We start from the raw sequence: 21,903 nt of genomic DNA on the forward strand, positions 1-21,903 counted from the left end.
CAGCTACTGATAAAAGCAGCAAAGAAAGAGATGTGGATGATGTTCATTTATTTTATACTGCTCACATACCCATTGATCAGAATGAATCATTTTGACATACGAAGAAGAATCTAAAATTCCTTTGTAAACAAACGAAGCTGCGGCATAGAGCGAGATGATCTTCTAAACCTGTCTTTATTATTTTTATGATTATTAAAGCCGCCCCAAAGCTGCTCCTCTGCTTGGAGACACAGATCTCCTGGGAGACACGGTTCTCTTGAGTCCAGCAGCAGCAGTCCACAGCAGCCAGACGGACTACGGTCCGAAGCGTCCTCCGCAAACACGAAGCTACTAGTCCTGCTGCCTCGCTCAGAGACAGGGTTTGTTCCCGTGTAGCAGCTGGCCGGTCCTGTTGGCGCTCCAAGGCCTCCTCAGGAGCGCCACAGCGTCTACGCATGACGTAAAAGCCAAAGCAGGAGTGACCCTCATTTGGAATAACCAACAATCGGCATGACCTACTTATTTCGTAAAAGGGAAATTCTGATCCAACTGAGTCTGATCGGGGCAGAGTATTCCGATTGGTTATTCTGATCAGGCGTTTATTCTGATTACTTTTGTCCATGTAACCGCAGCTACTGATTTATCGTGGAAGGAGACCTGAGCTCAAGGTGGTTACATTTATTAGTTTTCTGGTTACATTTCTGACTAAACAAATGACAATAATGAGTGAGAGAATTCGTTGGAAGACTTGACATAGAAAGTAAAAATGCAAAGTCCTGACCCAAGTCTGAGTAACTGCAGAGGGTTTGGTTCCACCCTACCGCCGCCCCCTTGTGACCCACCCTCACTGGCTGAGTGGTTGCTACATGCGCCTTACTCTCCCCCTCCACCCCTGCCCCCGCTGGCAGAGCTGTACATAACTAATTTATGATAGAAACACTTTTTTTTCCCCAAAATACTAGCTTTTCTGTTGGTTTTAGCTCCATAGCAACCCTTTCATATTTTGATCGTCTGGGGGTGACTAACCGGTATAAGTAATTCCTAAAAGAATGGACAAAAATAAACTGTTGGATTTCCACGGCAACAGAGGTTTTTCGTTAACCACTGACACTTAAATCACTGGCTTAAGATGAAGAAAACAATATAACATGATATGACTGTATTAGGAACTTATTAAACTGTCACAGTTTAATCCGACATGTGCAAGCAACAGGAGAACACCACGTTTGAGAGCTCGCCACACTAATGGTGTTAGAAATCTACAACTTCTAAAGTGAACAGCTTTTTCTTAACTAGCTTACCAATGATGCTCAAAGAGTTAGAAGACAATGAATCAAAACCCCCTTGAAGAAGTTTAAATTTGTAGCTGGCACTGGTTTTTTTTTCAAGATATTGACCTCTTCCTGAGGTCAAAGGTCAAAGAAACTTCAACTTTGGTTGTAAACTTATGCTGGTGTGAAATTTTGTGAAGATCACTTAAACAAGTTTTCTTTTTCCCATATGGTGGGAAATTACACACTTTGGTCGCCAAGCTTAAGCCATCGCATCCCTGTTGCCATCCCATAACAATCTTTGCTCAAAGGTGCAGTACGAAAGAAGAACTGTGAAATCAACATAGTCTTTGCAGTCAGTGGCTGCTGCTGGCCTTAATAAAGTCAATCATTTTAGCATCTACACTATGTCCTTTGGTGAAACACTTCACTGAGCAGATTTGTTTTCTAGTCTCACAGCTAAGGCCAGAACAGTTGCTGATCCTGTGAATCCTGTCATGCTCGTGATCTTTTCCTTGCTGCTTCCAGATGGAAGACATCAGTGGTGATTTCACGAGTGAGAGTCCAAAAGTTATCCAAGGGAACAAACGGCGTCATTCTTCTACTATGAGTTCACTGAGTCTCCAGTTGACAGTCACTGGATTGGAATCCAGTTGGGCACCACTGGAAAGAGGTGGAGTTGCAGCTCTTTAGCTTCACTGAGCAACAACACAGAGATGATGCCGTCATACAAAGAACCCAGTGTGGAAGCACCTCATACTGAGGCTGTCTGGTCAATCCTGCGGTTTGTGCTCATTCAAAATGAGAGGAAGCCGAGAACGAGTCACATTATATGTTTGGGTCTTCCGCACCTTGTTGTTGGTGAACTTAAAGTATGGGAAAGGTAAACGGATGAACCAAGTCCTCCTACGTTTTGCATTTGGAGTCAAAGCAGGAGGTTAGCACCACAAAAAAGAATCTTCTCTTAATTTTCTAGTTTCTCTTACAATAAGAATTTTCTTTTTTTTCTGATGTTAAGCCTTCTCCAAAGTTTGGCATGTTTGTTTGGTTGATTTTGAATTAATAAACAACCTTAAAGACCCCCTCTGATTATCTTCAGAGCTATTATACTGGTCAATTAATTATCTCATTCTGTTTGAAGCCAAAATAAAAAATACGGCAATAGTCATTTTCTAGGACACCGCCACCCCTTTCCCTCCCTTTTGCTTGGTGCTGTCCGTTTACACGCTCTCCCGCCCCTCACAGCCCCTCACAATCATTACCTGTGCAACAAAAATGGCGAGCAACAGTGGGGCTATCCAGCCGTACAGTTTTCAGCCAGATGCCAGCTCAGAAAAGGAAAACAGAGATGTACATGGATCTATTTTCTCGGCAAGTGGATGCATCAGAATGAAACGGAGCAGGGAGCTTGTTGCACACATAGGTCTACGCAACAAATAAACTCTTTTTCTAACAGCATTTGTTCGTCTTCTAATTTACAATATTTGGAATAAATAAATACTCAGAAATGCAACTTTAGGCTTAATTTTCTTTATACATCTCCTCCATCAGTGGAAAAAGGCCTCAAGAGCATGTTGAAAGCACCCAAAACACAATTTCCTTTCAAATGGATCTTTTAAAGGAAATTATGTATTTATGTATTTGCAGAGCAACGTTCCTCTATAGTTCTGTATTTTTTATACTAGCATTTTAACAGGAGATCTACAGAGGAATGATGTTTAACTCTGGGCTCCTGCAACTGCTGGAAACCGTCATCACACAGTGAGGGAGACGTTCCCAAACACATGTTTATGACGGCAGGCAGCTCACGCAGCTCCACTTACACCGGTCTGCTGACTATAAAAGGAATGTTACACTAAAGGGGGCTGGTGGGGATGTCCAGTCCCAGCCCTACAGGGCTGGTTTCCAGCATTTTTTCAGAGAACCCTGGACTGCTTCCTGCTGTCTTCATGAACCAGTTGTGCTAAGAGGATTGACACTGACATCAACAAAGTCAGATGGGAACTTCACACATATAAACCTATTGAAACTACATAAATGGCTTTGTAATGGTTCCTTCCAGGATATTCAGTGGAAGCAATAATGTGTTAGTTAATTTTTTACAGCAGAAATAAACATCTTCAATTAAAAAGCAAATATGACAGCTCCTCAGGTGACTATATTTAATTTTTTGCAGATTTTATTTAAAGATTGACCAAAATGGTTAATTTTTTTTAACTTCTTGTGTAATTTACATTTTTATGTCTGGTTTTTATTTTAGAAGAAGCTTAAACACAACTGGCCTGAGTGTACTTGCTGCAACATTTGATCACAATTTTATACTAAAACCTCCAATGTAAAACATCAACAATCTTCGAAAGAAAAGTACTAAGCAGTTTTCGGAGTAAAAATGTGTTTAAAAATTGATCATATAATGGCACTCTAGTTGTCTAGAAAAACTATTTGGAGTGGAGACACCCTGCTCACCTAATTGAAATTGTAGCTTTTCCTGCATCAAACTACAGCAGCTTTAGAATTATTTCAAAAACCCAGAGGAATTTTGGTAAAACAGCAGTTTTCTGCTGATGTCAGTGACACCTGACACATTCTGAAAACTGAACAAAGCAGCAAAACAGAGATCCAGGTCTTTCTATCGCCTGTAGGGATCACAAACCTTTCTTCAATTATTTGCAAAAATGTAAGGTTCACATAGGGCAGGGGTTTTTTGGAAAGAGAGGCAGATTTGGTGAGGAGAAAATGTTTGAGGACTAACCATTCCGTTAAACAGTCTTTGAACTATTTTATTTAACATTAATTCCAAATCAACGATTTAATGAATGTTTTCTAGCAACAGCATACTTTTCATTTCTTCACATAGAAAACAGATACATCTAAATACAGGTCCACCAAAATTACTGCCAATTTTTCCCACCGTTCATTCCCAGTTAGCTTGTCTTATAACATGGTCCGGGTAAATACTCGATTCTTGTTGGCTGCTGGGTGTACATTAAAAAGTGATAATCGGACGGTGAAAAAAGAAGTTCCGGTCACCTATCTTAAATGTTTTGTATCACTGCGCCGGCTTCTTTAAAACAACCTTTTGCTGTATCATTTGGACAAAAACAAGAGGTAAGAGGTGAACTTTTTTCTCTGAACTGATGCTTTATTCAACCCATCGGGACGATCAGCATATATATATTGCCGAATCTTGACTGCAGCGTTGGTGCGGCGCGACACAGACTATTTGTTACGTGGTGCGGCGCGTAACAAATAGTCCGCTTTTTGTGAGAAAAGCGATCCAAATCGGAAAAGAAACAAGAATTAAGGACTAAAACCTGATTAATATGCATTGCTTATGTAAGTGACCATGGTATAAGCGTTGGACGATTCAGGCTTTTACGGCGTGCGTTAAAAAGTAATAATGCACACTTCGTCGGCCATTAGCCCTTACGTCATGTCTTGTCCAGTATTCCCTCGTGAAATTTAACTCCTTGAAAACAGCCACAGTCTCTTGGCATATTAAACAGACACAGTTGTGTCATAAAGTACAGAAAAAACCCTCCAATTTCTGATTTTATGAAAGTAGTCTGCGTGCTGGTGGAAATTTCAATGTGAGCCCCATTTGGCCCACAGGCTGGACTTCGGACATGCCTGATATAGGGGATATATTATTTTTTTTAAATTGAAACTTTTTTCAATGATTTTCAAAGAGCTATTACGTAAAATGTAAAACATCTACCCTTGATTCACAATGATTTGAATAAAGAAATACTTAGAAATGCAAATTTAAGCTTAATTTTCTTTTTATATGTCCTCTAATAAATGCCAAAAGAACAAGTTAAAAACACCAAAAACAGGATTTTCACCTTCCAGTCTTTAAATACTGCCTTATTTTGCAACAGCTGAGTCTTTCTTTCAAAGAGTTAATAAAAATGAATTCCTGAAAACACTTTTTGTTTTGGTCATTTTCCCTTGTGCTTCTTCTTCCCCTCATCTTTCCTCAGTTGTTCCTCATTAGTGCCAGATCTGCTATCTTCATTTCTAATCTAAAACAGAGGTCATCTTGCCTTCTTCTGATTTTAATTTATATGTTTGCTAAAGAAGAGATAACTCCGCATTTGAAGTGTTGGGCAGTGATTATTTTCCACTGGGAGCCTGCATCAAAGGCTGACTATGGAGGACAAACTTCCTGGAGCTCAGGAAGGAAGCCAGGATTCAGGAATGCACTGATAAAGGACAAGTGGAGCTAAGCAGCGTTCAATAAGATGCTGTAAGGAAATGAAGTAAGCCTCAAATCAGGAAAAAAAATTATAAATAACATTTTATAAACGGCTTATAATTTGAATATATTAACATATATAAAGATTTTAATTTCTGGAACAACTGTGAAAGAACTTACAGGTTTTTGTAGGAAAAAGACAGTCAGAGCTCCGATCAGAGGCATGTCTCCCAGCAACGGTTCCATCACCACTCGCAACGTTCCATGAAGCTGCACAGAAGAACAGAATAACATCACCCTTCCTGTCATACAAAGAAATCCTGATTTTAACTGGTTCTGATGACCTTCAGGACCCAGCTTCACCAGTAAAACATGTGATATTTATTTATTATTTATTTAGGCACCAATCAGTTAATTTGCTGTGACTTGGATGTAACAAGTAAAAACAATCACAAATCAAACCAAACTTTTATGGGAAATGTTTGTATTTTTTATAAGAAATTAAACACACTTGGGCCTCTTGTGGCTTTTGCTAACATTAACGTAAATGCAGAGTTAGGGGGGTAAAATCTTAGTTTTTCAAGGAATATTTTTCCAGTATTTATATAAAAATGATCAGGGATGTAATGTTTTGTTGATCTAGATGTCAAAACAAGTGGGCTATGAAAACCTGGACAGAATCTGTCACTCACAGCAGTATTGAAAGAAGCTTTTCTCCAACGTAAAATAACAGCTAAAAGGAAAGTTAAACTTGAACATTTTCATACAAAACCTTGCTTCCAAATAAAAACTTGTGCAATTTTGTTCCAAATAAATCTTTTAGGCCTTAATCAAGTTTGTATCAAGTCCTTTTTCTAGCATTTGTACTGAACATGCAGTAAAACGTGATCTGTTCCTGAGAAATGACCCACAACTAGCAGTTATTTTGGTGTCTCCAGATACTTATTTAATGCCCGGTACAACTGGCAGAGTTTTTCTCAAGAATAATGTAGAATGCTTTGACAGGCCACAAGTATTTGCTCGAAGCCATTTTAGCACAAAATTAGTCACAGAGTAAAAACCTAGTCTCAGAAAGGTGTGCGCAATTTGTTGCTGCATTTTTTGTTCTTCTATTGTACCAAAGTACAGAACGCAGCTTCGGTTTCGGCTCCTGAATCAGAGCAGGGACAGTACTGTGTTGGCTCAAATGTTTCCAAAGCAACAGTTAAAGTGAAGAGATTTTGGCAATATGATCAGAGCACAGGCTGCAAACAGACTTATTACATTTTGAATTGAGGTTGTGCTCCTGCTTCCTCAGAGGCTTTCTTCACTTTCTTCTTTCCTTCTTGTGTCAGGGCATTAAAGTTGAACCCCACTTAATGTCGTAACATAATCTATATTCAGGACTAAAAGCTGAGCAATCGATGTAAAAGGAAAAAATTCAAAAAACAAGCTGGTGGAGACACACACAGCCTTTCAGTGACTCAAAGCCCAGACATGCAGACCATTCGACTGCAGCACCAAATTTGGTGGCAGGTTGCTCCGAGCAGTCAAATCCTAGCTCAGCGCCAGCAGTAAAGCCTCGGTTCTGCCAGAACAGGGCTTCATCAGAGGAGAACTTTTATATTAAAACTAGAATATATATTTTTCTAAAAAAGGGAAACCTGGTAATTCAGGTCAGCTAATAGTCTAATATTGACTGTGTGTCATAACTGATCCCATCAAACTTCAATGAACTTTCTTTGGGCTCACTTTCCCTGCCTCTGTGATCTCTGATCTGTAAATATGGCCTGACTCTGTGCCAACAGCTGACATCTGTTATCGCTCCTGTGTCAACATTCAATGCAAGTCTCTGTGCAGAGGTAACAGGGCAAACGCTATGGCTGAAAGATGACAGATGCCCCCCTCTGCTTTAGCAGCTGATTCATAAAATGCATTAAAAAAAATAAAGCCGAGAGGTGTGGTTTAATTATAAAATATGTCATTAGAATGACATATTAGAGTCAATTAGAATCATGTATTTAGTTCTTATGAATTTAAAAATCAGAAACATTTTTAAGGAAAAAAGTTTTGTTACAATTTTCCATCTTTTATAATCAACTACTGAAAAAAGAGGCTAAAATAATGAAATTTAGGAAAACCAACCATTGTAAACCTAATATATTTATTCAGAAAACATGAAGTAAATCAGAAAGAGAGTATATGCCAAGCTACAATTATTAGCTCAAATATTTCAATAGACATGCAGTGCCACTGAGGTTACATCGTCAATGTGCGACTTTGTAGTTCTTTAAGGAACTAATCCAAACAAGCCCACACCACCACAACTTTTATCTTTTATTTGAAGGATAAGGCCCTTAAGGTCTGGGTGAATACTCGATTTTGATTGGTTGGTGGGCGTGGATTAAAAAGTGATAGTCCACAGTGATAATGCACACCAAAAAAAGAATTTCCGGTCACATAGCTTGAATGTTCTATATCACTTCACTGGCTTCTTTAAAACAAACTTTTGCTTCATTATCTGGACAAAGACAAGCGGTAAGAGGTGAACTTTCTCTCTAAACTGACGCTTTATACCAGCATATATATGGCTTTCCTTTGCCGCTGCAGTCGAGGTCGGTGCCGGCTCAGCAGGCTTACTGGCACGTTGTTATATTACCATTACAGTGTTAACGCACTTCGCAAAACCTTTCAACGCGATGCGGAGGATGGTTCAGGCGTCCACAGCATGTGTAATTTCTAATATTGCACACTTCATTATCCCTTAATTAGTGGGGTATGCCGAGAGCTGATTGCATGGGACAGTAAACTGTGGAATAAGGAATGCTAACAAGGTATTATTAAGGAGTTTGTGGTAAATATTTGTTTGATTGCTTAGAAAAGTTTACTTACTATTCTATGTGTTCAATTAGAGCACTCTGGAAATGATGTTTTTTATTTTTCGTAATTGTTCCAAGATTTAAAAAAATGCCCCTCATTCGTGTAAAAGTAAAGGTTGGAAGTTTGTTATATTTGCAAAACTTTATGAAGCCACTTTTTTAGTTGTAATTGGATTTTTACTGTGCAACAATGTCACAGATTAAAACAAGAATAATTAGATAAATAAACAGGACATCATTAATTAATCGCACAAAAAATAAATCGCATGACAGCACTAGTATATATAATGATGAAGCCCCCCCGCCCTACCTGTATGCTTTTGATTCCAGCCCTGCAGTAATACTTCTTTATGTCCACGTCGATTTCTGTGTTCCCCACAAAACTGAAAAAAAGAAAAAAACAAGAACAAGGGTATTTCTAAGATGAGAGGAAAAAGCAACCAAAAAGACAAGAGAACAGTGATCTTTCTTCAGAATCTGTGGAACTCAGCACATTAAGTTCTATTCAAACACAGATCGAAAAAGAAATCCGTAAGGGTGGCACAAAGTCAGAAACTAGTATTAGTTATATGTAGATTTACTAAGGATTCAAGTTTTCCTGACATCAATCATTCATTTATTTAAACATTTTGACTCACTGGAAATCCTATGATGATAAATAACTGATTTTTCTTAAATCATCAGAAGAGTTATACAATACAAATTATTGTCGTGTTGTCAGGATAGAGATTTACCTGATCTGCAGGTCCATGATGACTTGCCTCTTGTCTATGTTTTCAGTGTAAACTTTGACCCCATTGACTCTTAGCGGCTGCAGGAACACAAAAGATGTGTAGAAATGAGCATTTGTCAAACCTGCCCAGAACCTCACTTCAAGCTATTTGTGTCTGTAGTTTGTGAGTTAAAGCCTGAGTCACATGGGGGTTAACCCATACAGGTGATTTGGATTTTTGGGTTTCCCGGGTCCGTGGAGAGTCATAGACCGGAATGGATGCATCCTAAAAGGAGTTCAGGTGTGCCTTGCAGTTACGTTGGGGCTCGTAAGGCCACGTTATGAAAATTCATTGTCGAGTCTGTGTATTGTGAAGTATTTAAGGGAAAAACTTATGGGATACGAATAGTGTAGTTGTACGTTGTCCTTATGCCATACTCTGGTCGTTACTAAGGTACTGGCTCTTTACTGACCGTGCACAAATGCTGCAAGCAAGGGTTGTGCAAATGTTATGCAAGTGTCTGTAGGACATCCATAGGATGCCAACACAAACTACACTCCGATTGTCTACTTTCCTCAATTCTAGGAGAACAAACTGAGCAAGGAGCCTGAACAGAACTAACAGGCTCCTTGCGCAGACCACAGGATTTGGGGGGGGGGGGGGGGGGGGGGGGGGGGGGGGTTGAGAAATGAAAAATCCATACAAAAAATTTGTGTCTCACTTTATCTTTACTTACCCTTGTGTTTTATGTAAGGGTTTATGTAAGTTCGTTACGACCCGTCGTAGGCATGTTTTTCAACATGCCTGTAGAAAAAGTGTGCACGACCATTTTCGCCCTATGACTTTTATATCTCCTGCGGACCACATCCGTGCTGTGTTCGGGTCTGCCCATTTCTGCCAACAGACAGCCCATTTCCACCCGTAAGGGTGGTTGTGACCAAGGCTTAAACAAAGAAGACTAAAGGGGGACAATTACCAGATTTGATGCATTAAATAAATCATATAACGACACTCATTGACAAAAAGCAGATACAAATAGAGACAAGAGAAACATTTAGGTGTTATCATTTATCCACCTTGTCGCCCATGTCAATCTTGGTGAAGCAGAAGCTGCTGAGGTGAGGGTTGGCGCCCTTCACTGCCGGCTCGATGGTCTCTCTGAACAGCTTATCCACAAACTGGCAGATGAACGGCCACATCTGCTTTACTGTCTGCAAGAGAGGACAACAACTGATCAAGAAAAATGAAAAGATGTCCAAACCAGACCCACTCTAGCTGCAGCTTTAAGAATGTAATGATGGCTGTTGAATGAATACAGCATCAGAGGATTTTCAGTGAGATAAATGCATGGGCAATGACTCTGCCAGCACTTTAAAACCCCAGTAAGACATATTCACGAAGCATGCCAAGCAAAAGGTCAGCTTCTATTGATTGTCCACAAACACTTTGCAATGAATTGTGGTAATTGTGTGCCTGGAGGAGCATTCATTTATTTTACTGGCTTTTAAGCAGATATTGTACCAATAAATACCAAAAACAGACACAACATAGACCATTCTTATGGTATAGCCGTTTCCAGGTTCATGCATAACCATTAAGTTTGAACTAAAAGTGTCTTCAAACGAGTGCAGAGAGTAATGCATCTTCTCTGCAGAGCAGAATCACTGGGTCAAGGCTCCTATTTATAAAACCTACCTGGCTACAGCTTTCTGCAAACCAACAGCAGAAGATTCTGTGGAGCAAATGAGGATGTAGATAAGTGAAGGGTCTGTGTGTACCTTATTAAGCCACTCCACTCTCTCCACATCTGGATAATGGACCTGAAATGAAACACAGAAGTGCTGGGGTTACCGTCATGATTTAGATTTTGGCAATCAATGCTCTGGTTTAAAAATCTCCCAGCATCCCCAAGCTGGTGTTCACCAAGTTTTGCCTGATTGAGGATGATCTAAAAAATATTTAACCTTTTTGATTAGAAAATGGTGAAAATAGAAATAACAAGATTTAAGAAAAAAGTTCTTATAAAGTCTGCAGGGAAACCAGAAAAGCAAAGAATGCATAACAGCTGGAATGACCTTTGTGCAGCCATGTGAGCATCTGTAGCCAGAAAGAGTCATAGTGTCATCCTCTCACCCCCCCCCCCCCCCCCCCCACATGTCATATGAGACTGAAGCATTGTGGGAATCACCAAACAATTGTTTCCAGAAAACTATTTTTAGATGAGTTCAAGAAACCAATTTTTGAAACAGTTTTGTCCCCCCATCTTTGACATGGTTATCCAACCTTCGTCATTTTTGCAATGGTTGTCTCCCAGGTGACAAATTCTACAGCAAAAACTGACTGATTTACATATCAGTCAGTTTTAAATTACCGCAATAAGGCAGACTTAACCTCAACCATCGACAACACAGCTTTTAATCCAGTGTGCCTTACGTAGGAATTCGGTTGTTTCTCCTTTAACCTGTAACTCATATTCCGTGCTACAGCGTCAGTATAAATGTTTTAGTACAACTTTGTTAAACACTGTTTGATGGAAAGTTGGAGCACTGAATGGATACTGTTGTCAGGAGCCTGGCAGACTAATGTACTGTGCTTCAACATATTAAACTGAAAAAGTAACAGCATGGCTCTTTAGTTTATGAGTTAAAAGTGAACACTGTTGGAGGTTATTGTGAATTAAGTTTGATCAGTCTGTCTTGTTCCACTTTCTGCAAAGGCTGATTATTGCAGATAAAAGAGGCAAACATAAAGAATACTGCAGTTCTCTACAAAGACTTCCCCTTAATTCCACTGACCAATCGCCTGCCTCTTGACCCCTCTAGGTATTGTATGTAGTGTGGTCATAAGTGTGGTCTAAGGCAATAGAAGAAGCATATTTAAGCATATATGTGTTACATAAGGTGGTCTACTGTAAATTCAGTAGTTTCTGGTTTTCTATTCATTGTTCTCGCTAAGGTTTGAAAGTCTGCCATGACCTGGCAGCATCAGCAATTAAGCTGCCACAACCAGAAACCCTGACCAAGCTCAAAAGTCTCGACAGTCTGGCGATACTTTTAAGACATAAATACATTTTCTCATATATGTCTCACCCGTGATCAAGAAAAAACAAACAAACCATCCCTTCAACCCAGGTGTGTAGTTCTGCTGTAGTCTTGTTTTATGCTTTAAGATGACAACAGATAAAGACTGTTTGAGCAAACATTGGTCAGTCAGATTTGACCACATCAACTTTGTCACCATCTTTATCTGATGGTTAGACAACCAGAGTGACACAACATAAAAAGCAAAAAACTAAAAAAACTGAAACAACAATGGGGTGTAATGATTAATTTTAACGATTCGATTGGTATCATAATTTGTGGTTGATGATACGTTTCAGTTGATAGTGGTTAAACTGTAGTTAAATTACCTACAGAGAAACAGGTGTATTTATTTAGAAAGTGGGAAAAAGTGAAAATATTGACTTGTGCAAAAGTAATCAGGAACAGACTCCTGATGTATATGGACACAAAAGTGAGGGCTGCATGGTTAAGGATCAACTCCAATCATCTTTTCAGCTATTTTAAAAGCATTCCCAGTGGTCTTTTCATTATGATTATGCCATTTTTAGACAAAACCAAAAAAACCTGTGTCCCTTACTAGGACATAGTTTCTGCAGACCAGCAGTAGTTCATTAGAAATGTGCCTCTGAGTTGTGGGCGGGACTGTTGGCCCGGAACAACCCGCCACCGTTCCCACTGTTGAGAGCGCTCTGTTTAAGCGGAGCTGGGAGCTTGTGGCCCACCCATTGTGTGTTCTACGTCACAAATACGATCTCTTTCAAACGGTATTTAATCATCTGCTCCTGATTAACAATTATTTAACTAAAAAAATACCCAAAAATGCCATTTTAAGTTCAATTTCCCGAAAGTATCTCCCCGATCAAGAGCATGTTAAAAGCCCCCACAACACAATTTTCCTCAGGGTAGGTCTTTAAAGGGGCAAAAATGTTTTTCAGATATCTGAAAAAATGAGTGAGCTATAGAAAACAAACTAATGGAAGAGTTGGCAGCACAGGTTTTCAATAAAACTTAATAAACAACTCAAAGAAAACATTTTATCAAAAGGAAAAGCTGAAAATAAAACAGGAAGGCAGAAATGTGTGAAACTGAACGAGTCAAAGAATTGGCATACTAATTGCATCTGGTGTCATTCAAAGGGGTAACTTATGATGTGAGGGTTTAAAAATTAAAGTACATTTTCTCTAAAGCAAAAACAAAGTAATCACAAAACAAAAAAACAAACAAATGATTTCCTTTCCTGGAAAATACGCCTCTCCGCTTTAGAGCAAGCGTGATACTGCCTTCTTCAAAGAGGGGAAGACTCAACGAGAGACAAACAATCTGGACCACCCTGCTGCATCTCCGTTTAAAAAAGGAAGGAAGCGATCACCATTTTAGGTTTGGCCTCCTGAATAATTAAGATAAGATTTCTTGATTCAACCAGAACGGCTTGTTTTTGTGCTTTAGATGCCAAAGCTTCTTAGCCTCTTTGTCATGAAAGGAGAATACCTTCCTCATCGTTTAATGACGTTTGTTGAACTCGAAAGTGCAACTCTCTTTTAAAAAGCTTCCATTCAGTTGTATCATTTCTTCTCATCAGAATTAACCAGGCAGATCTGATAAGACCTGACAGCAACTAAAAACTGTGCAATAGTTATGCATAGATGTATTATTTTACCCATAAAGAGTCTAAGATGACTCTGCTGAAAACCAGACAGAAAGGATCTGTTGTTTTTTAAGTTGTAGTTAATCTCACAGAAATCAGGACTAAATATATGTTCATATTTAATTATTTAATGTGGTTTTGTTGTATGCAGTGTCTGCATAGGTACTAATCTCCAATGAAACCCATTGATCTTTTGCTAGAACAGAGCTTCCTGGACTGTTCTGAGTTAATTTTGTGGACGTGTTTTCCATATCTGCAGCCTCACACATGTCAAACAGCTATTCTGCTGCTGTGCGATCGCTTTTGGAAGAAAAAGAAAAAATTGAAAGATCATCTAAAGCATCTTCCTCAACTATGAGAAAGTCACAGTCACAGTTGAAGTATGCCGTGGTTGTTTTTGAAAACTCTTGTCCACGAAGCTGCGCCCTGAACAAAAAGCATGTGTGCGAGACAGAAAACAAAAGCAGCCAGGGGTGAGCAGGCTCTCCTGATCATTAACAAAATAATATCTCTCCATCTTTGGAAAGAAAATCAACTGCAGTTTCATGTGAGATCGTGGAACTGATTCCCACTTTGCAGACGTGACAGCCACAACAAACAAAAATAAAATTGACAGGTGTGAATATTTCTGAATCTAGAGAGACAGGAAACCAAAACGTCTAGATCAGTGGTCCCCAACCCCCGGCTACAGACTAGGGGTATAGTGGAAAATAGATTCAGCGATATATCGTGTTATTTCATTTGGTGATGCTCACATCAATGGAAAATGCTGTCCAGACAATATATATTCAATTATTTATGAGTGTCATTCAGCCTCAGACTCATGTTTTCCACATAAACCCCCAACCACCAGTTGCCACCACAGGACACTGAGCCTCTTTGAGCAGCTCTACAGCAGACAAAAACCACAAGATCTCGCGAAAACCAGCTTGTCTTGAATGCTAAATGTTCAGTCAGCCTCACAGTTTTTGTTGTTATGAGACATTAATTACTTAGTTTTAATGATTAAAAATTGTTCCTGTACAGTAGGCGCAAACTGGTAATATAGTTCTACTTGCACGGACGGGACATGCCCGGTGTAAACAAAAAGTAACCACATTGGACTTCGGAAGAAACACTAGATCTTCGTCAGTAGACTTTCCATAAATGGAGCCACTGAAAGTAATTTATTTTTTTCCTTTACAACTAAAGTAATGCAGCACAGCTGTTCTACCAGGCTTGAACAAATGGAAACTTAGCAGAACTGTATAATTATACATTTGGTTTGGTACATATTTGTTGAATTTGACCAGTCCCTTTTGCTTCAACAACTCCTTGTTTTTCCAGTGGTAGTCTTTTTTTTTCTATGCTTGATGCTTCAACTATTCTGAGTATGTCATGATTTTTATCCTTTAGTTCTGCCACTCAAGGGCCATTTTTGACTGAATGATGGTGTGTTCTCAGTTCATACTAAAAGAGAAGCAAAAACTTCTCTTAAGGGATGGAGATGGTTAGAATGAAGCCAAATCTCTGAGAGGCTTTATTGGGGTCTAGAGATAGAGAGCGATGTCACATCATCACCAAACAAAGGCTGTTTATTTCAGGGAGGCAAATGAACAAAAGCAGTCTGTAGTTTACTGTGCACTGATGTGTTAGACAGGCTACAGCACATTAAGGTGATCAATTAAAAAGAACTATGAGGATAAAAAGGAAAAGACATTCTGCTTTGTAACACATCCTGACAATAGAGCTCATAGAGTTTCTAGTCATACTATACAGCCTGAGCAAAAAAAAACCACATGGAAACAGTGTGGTAGAGAAGACCAGGGCAGCAGAGGCTGCTTTCATCATCTAGCGTTTCCATTCCCAAATGCAGAATAGGGCCCCACCCTCCAAAAATTCAAGGGAGTTGAAAAGCTGACTCAAAGAGTCAGACGGTTTCTGTAATGGTGGCGTGGGCGATCTCTTCCATTCTGTCAGGGATTTTCCATAAACAACATCCAACCTCACATTCACAACCCAGAGCCAATACACACAACTTCCCTCCCCTGCCGCAAACCTGCCATAACTCATGCACAAACCAACTTATGCACAACCGGGGATTTGTAACATTACAATAAGCAGGTGTTTTTGTCCAAAGTACACTCTAATGTAGCTACATCCGTATATGCAGGCATCAAGTTAATGCCAAACAAGAAGAAGATCAGGGTTTTGACAAAAACACTTCTAATTTTTAAAGGAGGGAGAAAAGGCATTGGTTGGGCGAATAGAAAATGATGGAATGAAGAAGCTGCACGTTATGGTAAAAAAAAAATTTTTTTAAACTTGTCCTGTTCAGCTGGGCAAACAGATGAGAGCTGAAGGCCTCTTGTGTTGTACATATTTTACTTTAACAACAGTGGGTTCTGAATCTTCTGACAAACCAGAGGTATACCTGAATAAACCTCTTTTGTAATCGAGACCAAACTTTATTCATTTTAATCATATTTGAAAATCTTTTCTGTTGGACTGGACAGAAAAGGAAAGGAGGGAAGAAGAGAGAGGGATGTTAGAGAGGGGGTGGTTAGGAGGGTGATTACAGAAGGTTATGGTAAATCTAAAAAGTTTCCGCTAAACATTAGACGTCATATGGGCATGCAAATTCAGTCTAAATTGCGTTGAAAACTAGTTCTGGACGTCTAGACAACGTGCAAACTATTTCCACTATTTCTACATCTAATAATAACCTCATTTCAACGTCAATTACAGGTCAACATTTGGCCGTCAGAATGACATTTTTATTAGACGCCATATGGACGTGCAGATCCAGTCTATATTACATCTCTTTGGTGTTAAACCAGTTCTGGACATCCATACAATGTGCATATTTTTCAATGATTTAATGTCAAATAATAATTCACTTCTAATTCAATTTTGGTTTAGCATTTAAACGTCAGATTGACATTTTAATTAGATGTTTTACGGACATACAGATAGAGTCTATATTGTGTCCTTTTGGCAAAAAACCAGTTCTGATTGTCCATAATGTCCATCGTGCATATTTGGTCCACTATTTAACGTCTAATAATAACATAATTTCCAGGTCAATTTAAGTTTAACGTTTGAACGTTGGATAGACATTTTATTAGACATCACTGTAACATCTAGAACCAGTGCAGGATTTGAATTTTTATTTCATTTTACATTTTCGTGAACTGTTTATTTCATCTTTTCATGATCTACCAATTCATTTATGTGAAAATGCACTTTGTGAAAAGTGATTTTCACTTTGTGAAAAGGACTCGGAAAATTATTTTTAGTTTATTTATAGGCTCAGAAAATTTGTTCGATTTCCATTTCAGCCAAGTTATGAGTCAGTCATTTATACTTTACTAACCAGGCAACAAAACTCTGAGTCTGAGCCTAAACAGAAAACGCTACTCTGATTGGCTGAGACAGCGCATGTATTTGGTGCATGTGAATTTCAGTTTCTGTAAACGGCCGGTCGGCTCTGACTGGCTGGAGGCATGCAAACATTTACCACTAAGTCTAAGGTATGTTTTGTCATCTTAATTATATGTTCATTTAGGTTTTATTTGGATGTTTTCCTACTTAAACCTGCTCTGTCCGTAATATATTCCCATCAGATAAAGCTACAGTGCCTAAAACTATTTATGTTAACCAAATGTACAAGTTAGCCTAAAGAGCATGTAAGGAAGCTAAGCTAAATTTGCTAAGATTAGCACAAAGAACAAGCAACTAACTGTATAACTAAAGCCCCTAAAGCAAGGGTAAAACAACATAAAGGGGATGGATAGGAAGCTATATACGTTTTAAAGGCTTAAAAGTGGATGCACAAGAAACATGTTTTTACTTACAAAATGGAGGACTTGGTTTATGACTGCAAATTGGGTTTACATATTTCCAGTGACTTGTTTTTTTCTACTCTTGCATAAAAAGTCATAAGGATTCATGAGATGACAACAGAGAACTTTGTGAGGATGCAAGCTGCAGAGCATCTGAACCATGCACCTAGAGTGGATAAGAAGAGGTGGAGGACACAAAGCTGCTCTTGATTAAATGTGAAGAAACCCAAAACTGGTTTGTATTCCCATGTTCTTTTATTTGTTTTTTCAGAGCTTTAATTCTTATTGTATTTTATGCAATAAAATATGCAGAAAATGAGTATAGATTGTCATGTTATTTTATTTACTGTTACTATTACAAATGAAGCTACAGGAAAATGAACTGGAACAGTAGGCAGCTGCTGAAATGACATCCACAGAGCAGTAAAAAAACAATGTCTAAAATCAAGTTTGATGTGAAATAAATGTCTTCAATAACCACATTTGGACTAAAATAGGTATGGAAGTTTTTCTGCTCCATCAAATTCTAAATTTATAAACCCTTGAATTTTCTTTCTGAATTCTTTAAACCTTTGAATTTTCTTTCTGAGAGCAAAACAGCAAAATTTTGTGCCCCTAGATATTATTTTCTGTCTTAAATATTTTTAATTTCAAGAATCAACATTTTGATGGCCCAGAAATTCAATGAAAGAAATTCGATGGGAAAGAAGTCGCTTTCATTGTCTCACTAGAAAAACTAGTCCATCTAAGAACACGTCGATATCCAGCCAATCAAATCACGACACTGACGTGACGTCAGCGTTTCTATAGGAGCCCAAGAGTGCAGCAAACCAAGCCGGTGTTGTGTCAAAACGGAGTCAACCAATCACAGTGCAGCACTCAGAGGATTTGGTAAAGTTAGAAAGGCCTTCACAGATTCCGACTTCCTGCTTCAATAACTCTCCTGATAAACGTTGAAACGTGACAGAGTATCTCAATCATTTTGTATTAACACATTGAGTGAACTACAAGTGCATTTCTAAAGAAAAAAAGGTCACTTTTTTCCTGCATTTTAATGAGAAAGCAGATTCGAGCACACGCAACAGCACATTTGAGCAGTTGTGATCACAGATTTGAAGTTGTAACTCTAAATGAACACATGCAAATGGGAATTTGTCAGTTCACAGCCAAAGATTTTTACACACAGAGGCAGATTTTTGGTGTGTAAGTTCTCACATTCTATATTACAAGTTCTCACTTCAAATCTACAAGTGCGTTCTTTTTGGAACATATTTACCTTCACAGACTTCGCTCCTGTTTGGAACACGTTCTTGTGGGCACACCTCCAGATCTGGACTTCTTAGACTTAATTTGTACTCAAAAACATTTCTTTTTAAACACCTCCTATAGTAACGCTGACGTCACGTGGGTATCACGATTTGATTGGCTGGATATCGATGCGTTCTTAGATCGACTAGCTGTTCTAGTGAGACAATAAACGACTTCTTTCCCCTCTAATTTTTTTACATCGAATTTCTGGGCCATTAAAATGTTGATTCTCAAAATTAAAATTTCAAGGGGTTTATAAAATTCAGAATCTGATGGAACAGAAAAACGTCTATACAATAGGCCCCTATAAAAACATTCTGTGTATGTCCATTCTGGACGTTAGCCAGACGTTGAAAAAAAGAGGTAGCCTAAGACAGAGGTAGAATAAACGTTTACAACGACCACATCTGAGGGATTTGCAGACTACAATTAGTCCTCATGAAGACGTCCTGTGGACGTAGATACTCGAGGTTAGCCGGACGTAGAAAAAAACATATCAACTGGCGTAACGTTCTGTACCCTCAAGGGACTGACAACAGATGTTAAAGGTGATGTGAATAAGACGTCTTTACAACGTCACTTTGCATAGTGGGAGTTTTGGTTTATCTTACATTTTTTCCTGTTTCTCATCTAAAACATGTCAGATTGGTTGGAAAAAATGTTAAAAAACAAATAAGACTGTAAATAAAAAGAAATGACCAAAAACAGCACCAATAATTGAATCTAGCTCACAGCCAATCACATTAGGAGCTTCAACGGTGCAGTTCTTGTTTTGCTCATCTTTACTCAGCTGTCTGATTTTCTGCATGTTAGGATCAAAGGTTTACAAGAATGCAACGCTTATGAAATATCCCACTGAGAAGCATTTATTTATACATAACAACCTATTACTGTATTTGAGAACCGGACTGAGTAAGCGCGTCGACACTCATCACACAGAAAACGACTTACTTCTGGCTCCAACAAAATTAAGTCAATTCAGTCCACATTTTTTTGTAGAACGGACGTCCCCATGTTAGAACCAGAAATTGTGAATGGTCAGAGTCAGTCTTCATTTCTATGGCAACCACTCTTGCCAATCAGGAGTGAGGTAGTTGCAAGGCCACAACCCTACCACTTGAAAGTGATCACAGGAGAATCTGTCAATCAAACTTTTTGAATGTTTGACATGGGGTCCAGCACACATCACATACTATGAAAAATAATAAATTTGAATTAGCAAGAAGATTAGCAAGGAGATGTTAAGAAAAAGGTATCAGAGCAAGAATGGTTATTCTGACAAATAGAATGACTAAGTAATAGCTTTTTATCTCGCAATAGCTCTCCATGGGATTTTGGCTTCTTTGAGCCAGTAAGGGGAGGTGGGGGGTGGCAGTATGTCCAGGAATATTTACTGTCTACGCTTTTGGCATATTCAGCTTTCACGTAGGATGCCCTTCCTGACACAACACTATCTTTTATCCGAGCTGGGGACTCGTTGCTACATAGTTAGGCAGTAGCGCAAAGGGTCTTGCCCAAGGTCCCACACAGGATGAAGCAAGGGATGAAGCACGGGATGAAGCAGTTCCTATGTGCCAATCCTGCACTTAACCAACTGAGCTATCCAGACGCTAAAATGACTTAGTAGTTAATAGCTCTTTATTTCTTTATAGACATTTATTTTATTTATTAATTTATTTATTTGAATTAGGACAGTGCATATTAAACAATGTTTCAGCAGCTGCTTTAACATAAATATGCCAGAGTTAGCACAGGAGCTAAATTTCATCCGTTGTCCTAGGATTTCATCTATGGAGTTTTGGGTTCTTGGAGCCCGCAAGTACGGTACTTCCTATATGGAATGCAAGGGGGAAGGGGTGACTCAGTCCAGTTATCATATACAGTCAATGGTAACGGATCACAAATGGGGGAAACAAAAAAAAAAAAAAACATCCCCACACAGCAATCCCACATCTGTGTAAGACAGCAGCAGTTGCACAGACCACGTTGACTCTTACTGATGGAAGTGTGCCATTGTCTCCATATGAACTCCTGCCCACACAAGCGCTAAGGCCTCATTCCAGGCATAACTGCTGAAAGGCAAAACCAAGGAGACACAATTCCTCCTGCAGATCCGTCATTCAGAGATGACAGGAGTAAGACGTTTGTTTCTGTTTGACACTAAAGCACAGGTAATCTGATTCAAGAATCTCAGGCAAAACGTACAGGCCGAGGAAGTAAAACATACTGAGGCCACTGGCAAATGAGTCCGAAAATGAAAAGAAGATATGAAAAAAATTATTGAATTTAATAACTAATTTTCTTAGCAAACATGATTGGTTGAACTAGGTTTTATGTAAAAAAAAAAAAACCTCAATAAGTAATGGGTCACAACATCTGTCAAGTGTTGGAAACTCAAAACTCATTTGTATTGTTCCGTGACATCAAATGTTTTTCACGTGAAACTAACAGACATGCAAGTCCACAAAAATATGCTATTTTGATTGGCAGGTGACCAATAAATTCTCAACCTGCAGCAGCTTAACTGGGCGAGCTCCAAAAACTACCAGGCTTGTTTGTCCTGTATACATTTGGGGAGGGCAAAAATTTGGGGAAATATAACCAAACAATATAGTGACTGGGGATGTCATGATCCGATGACGTGATTGAAAATTGGACCCAATCACGTGGTTTATGACTCCAACAAAAAATGGATTTTGCAGCCCATTTACTTCCTATTATGATTAGCGCTATATATTTCAAGCTCATTATTCTAGTCAAATACTCCACTAGAAGTCTTCATATCATGAACAGATTACCACAATTTACTGCAGCACTAGTTTGAGCAGGAATCGCACAAAAACAGCTAAACTAAGCTAATGAGATATTCACAGATTCCTGAATCAATAACTCTTTTCAAAACATTTTAAACTCACAGCAAGTTGTCCTAATGCAAACAACAACCTACAAATTTCAACAGAAAAAAAAAAAATCAGGCAATTCTTGTTTTTTTTAGAAGGGTTCTACCCGTGCTGTGTTTTCATGACAATTTAAAAAAAAATGTGA

General features: G+C 38.8%; 1 protein-coding gene across 3 annotated transcripts in view; it reads right to left on the minus strand.

Moving 5' to 3' along the window:
- The window catches only part of LOC101155225 (extended synaptotagmin-2), a 53,252-nt gene that overhangs the window by 27,197 nt on the left and 4,152 nt on the right, over nt 1–21,903 (minus strand). For all 3 annotated transcript variants that reach the window (XM_023965408.1, XM_023965407.1, XM_023965409.1), the window contains exons 3-7: nt 10,798–10,839; nt 10,096–10,230; nt 9,041–9,117; nt 8,617–8,689; nt 5,629–5,718 (exon numbers count right to left, since the gene is read on the minus strand). In XM_023965408.1, the coding sequence (XP_023821176.1) occupies nt 5,629–5,718; nt 8,617–8,689; nt 9,041–9,117; nt 10,096–10,230; nt 10,798–10,839 (417 nt within the window). The remainder of the gene's footprint in view (nt 1–5,628; nt 5,719–8,616; nt 8,690–9,040; nt 9,118–10,095; nt 10,231–10,797; nt 10,840–21,903) is intronic.

Source organism: Oryzias latipes, chromosome 17 (genome assembly GCF_002234675.1).
Source record: "Oryzias latipes chromosome 17, ASM223467v1".
Classification (NCBI taxonomy): Eukaryota; Metazoa; Chordata; class Actinopteri; order Beloniformes; family Adrianichthyidae; genus Oryzias; species Oryzias latipes.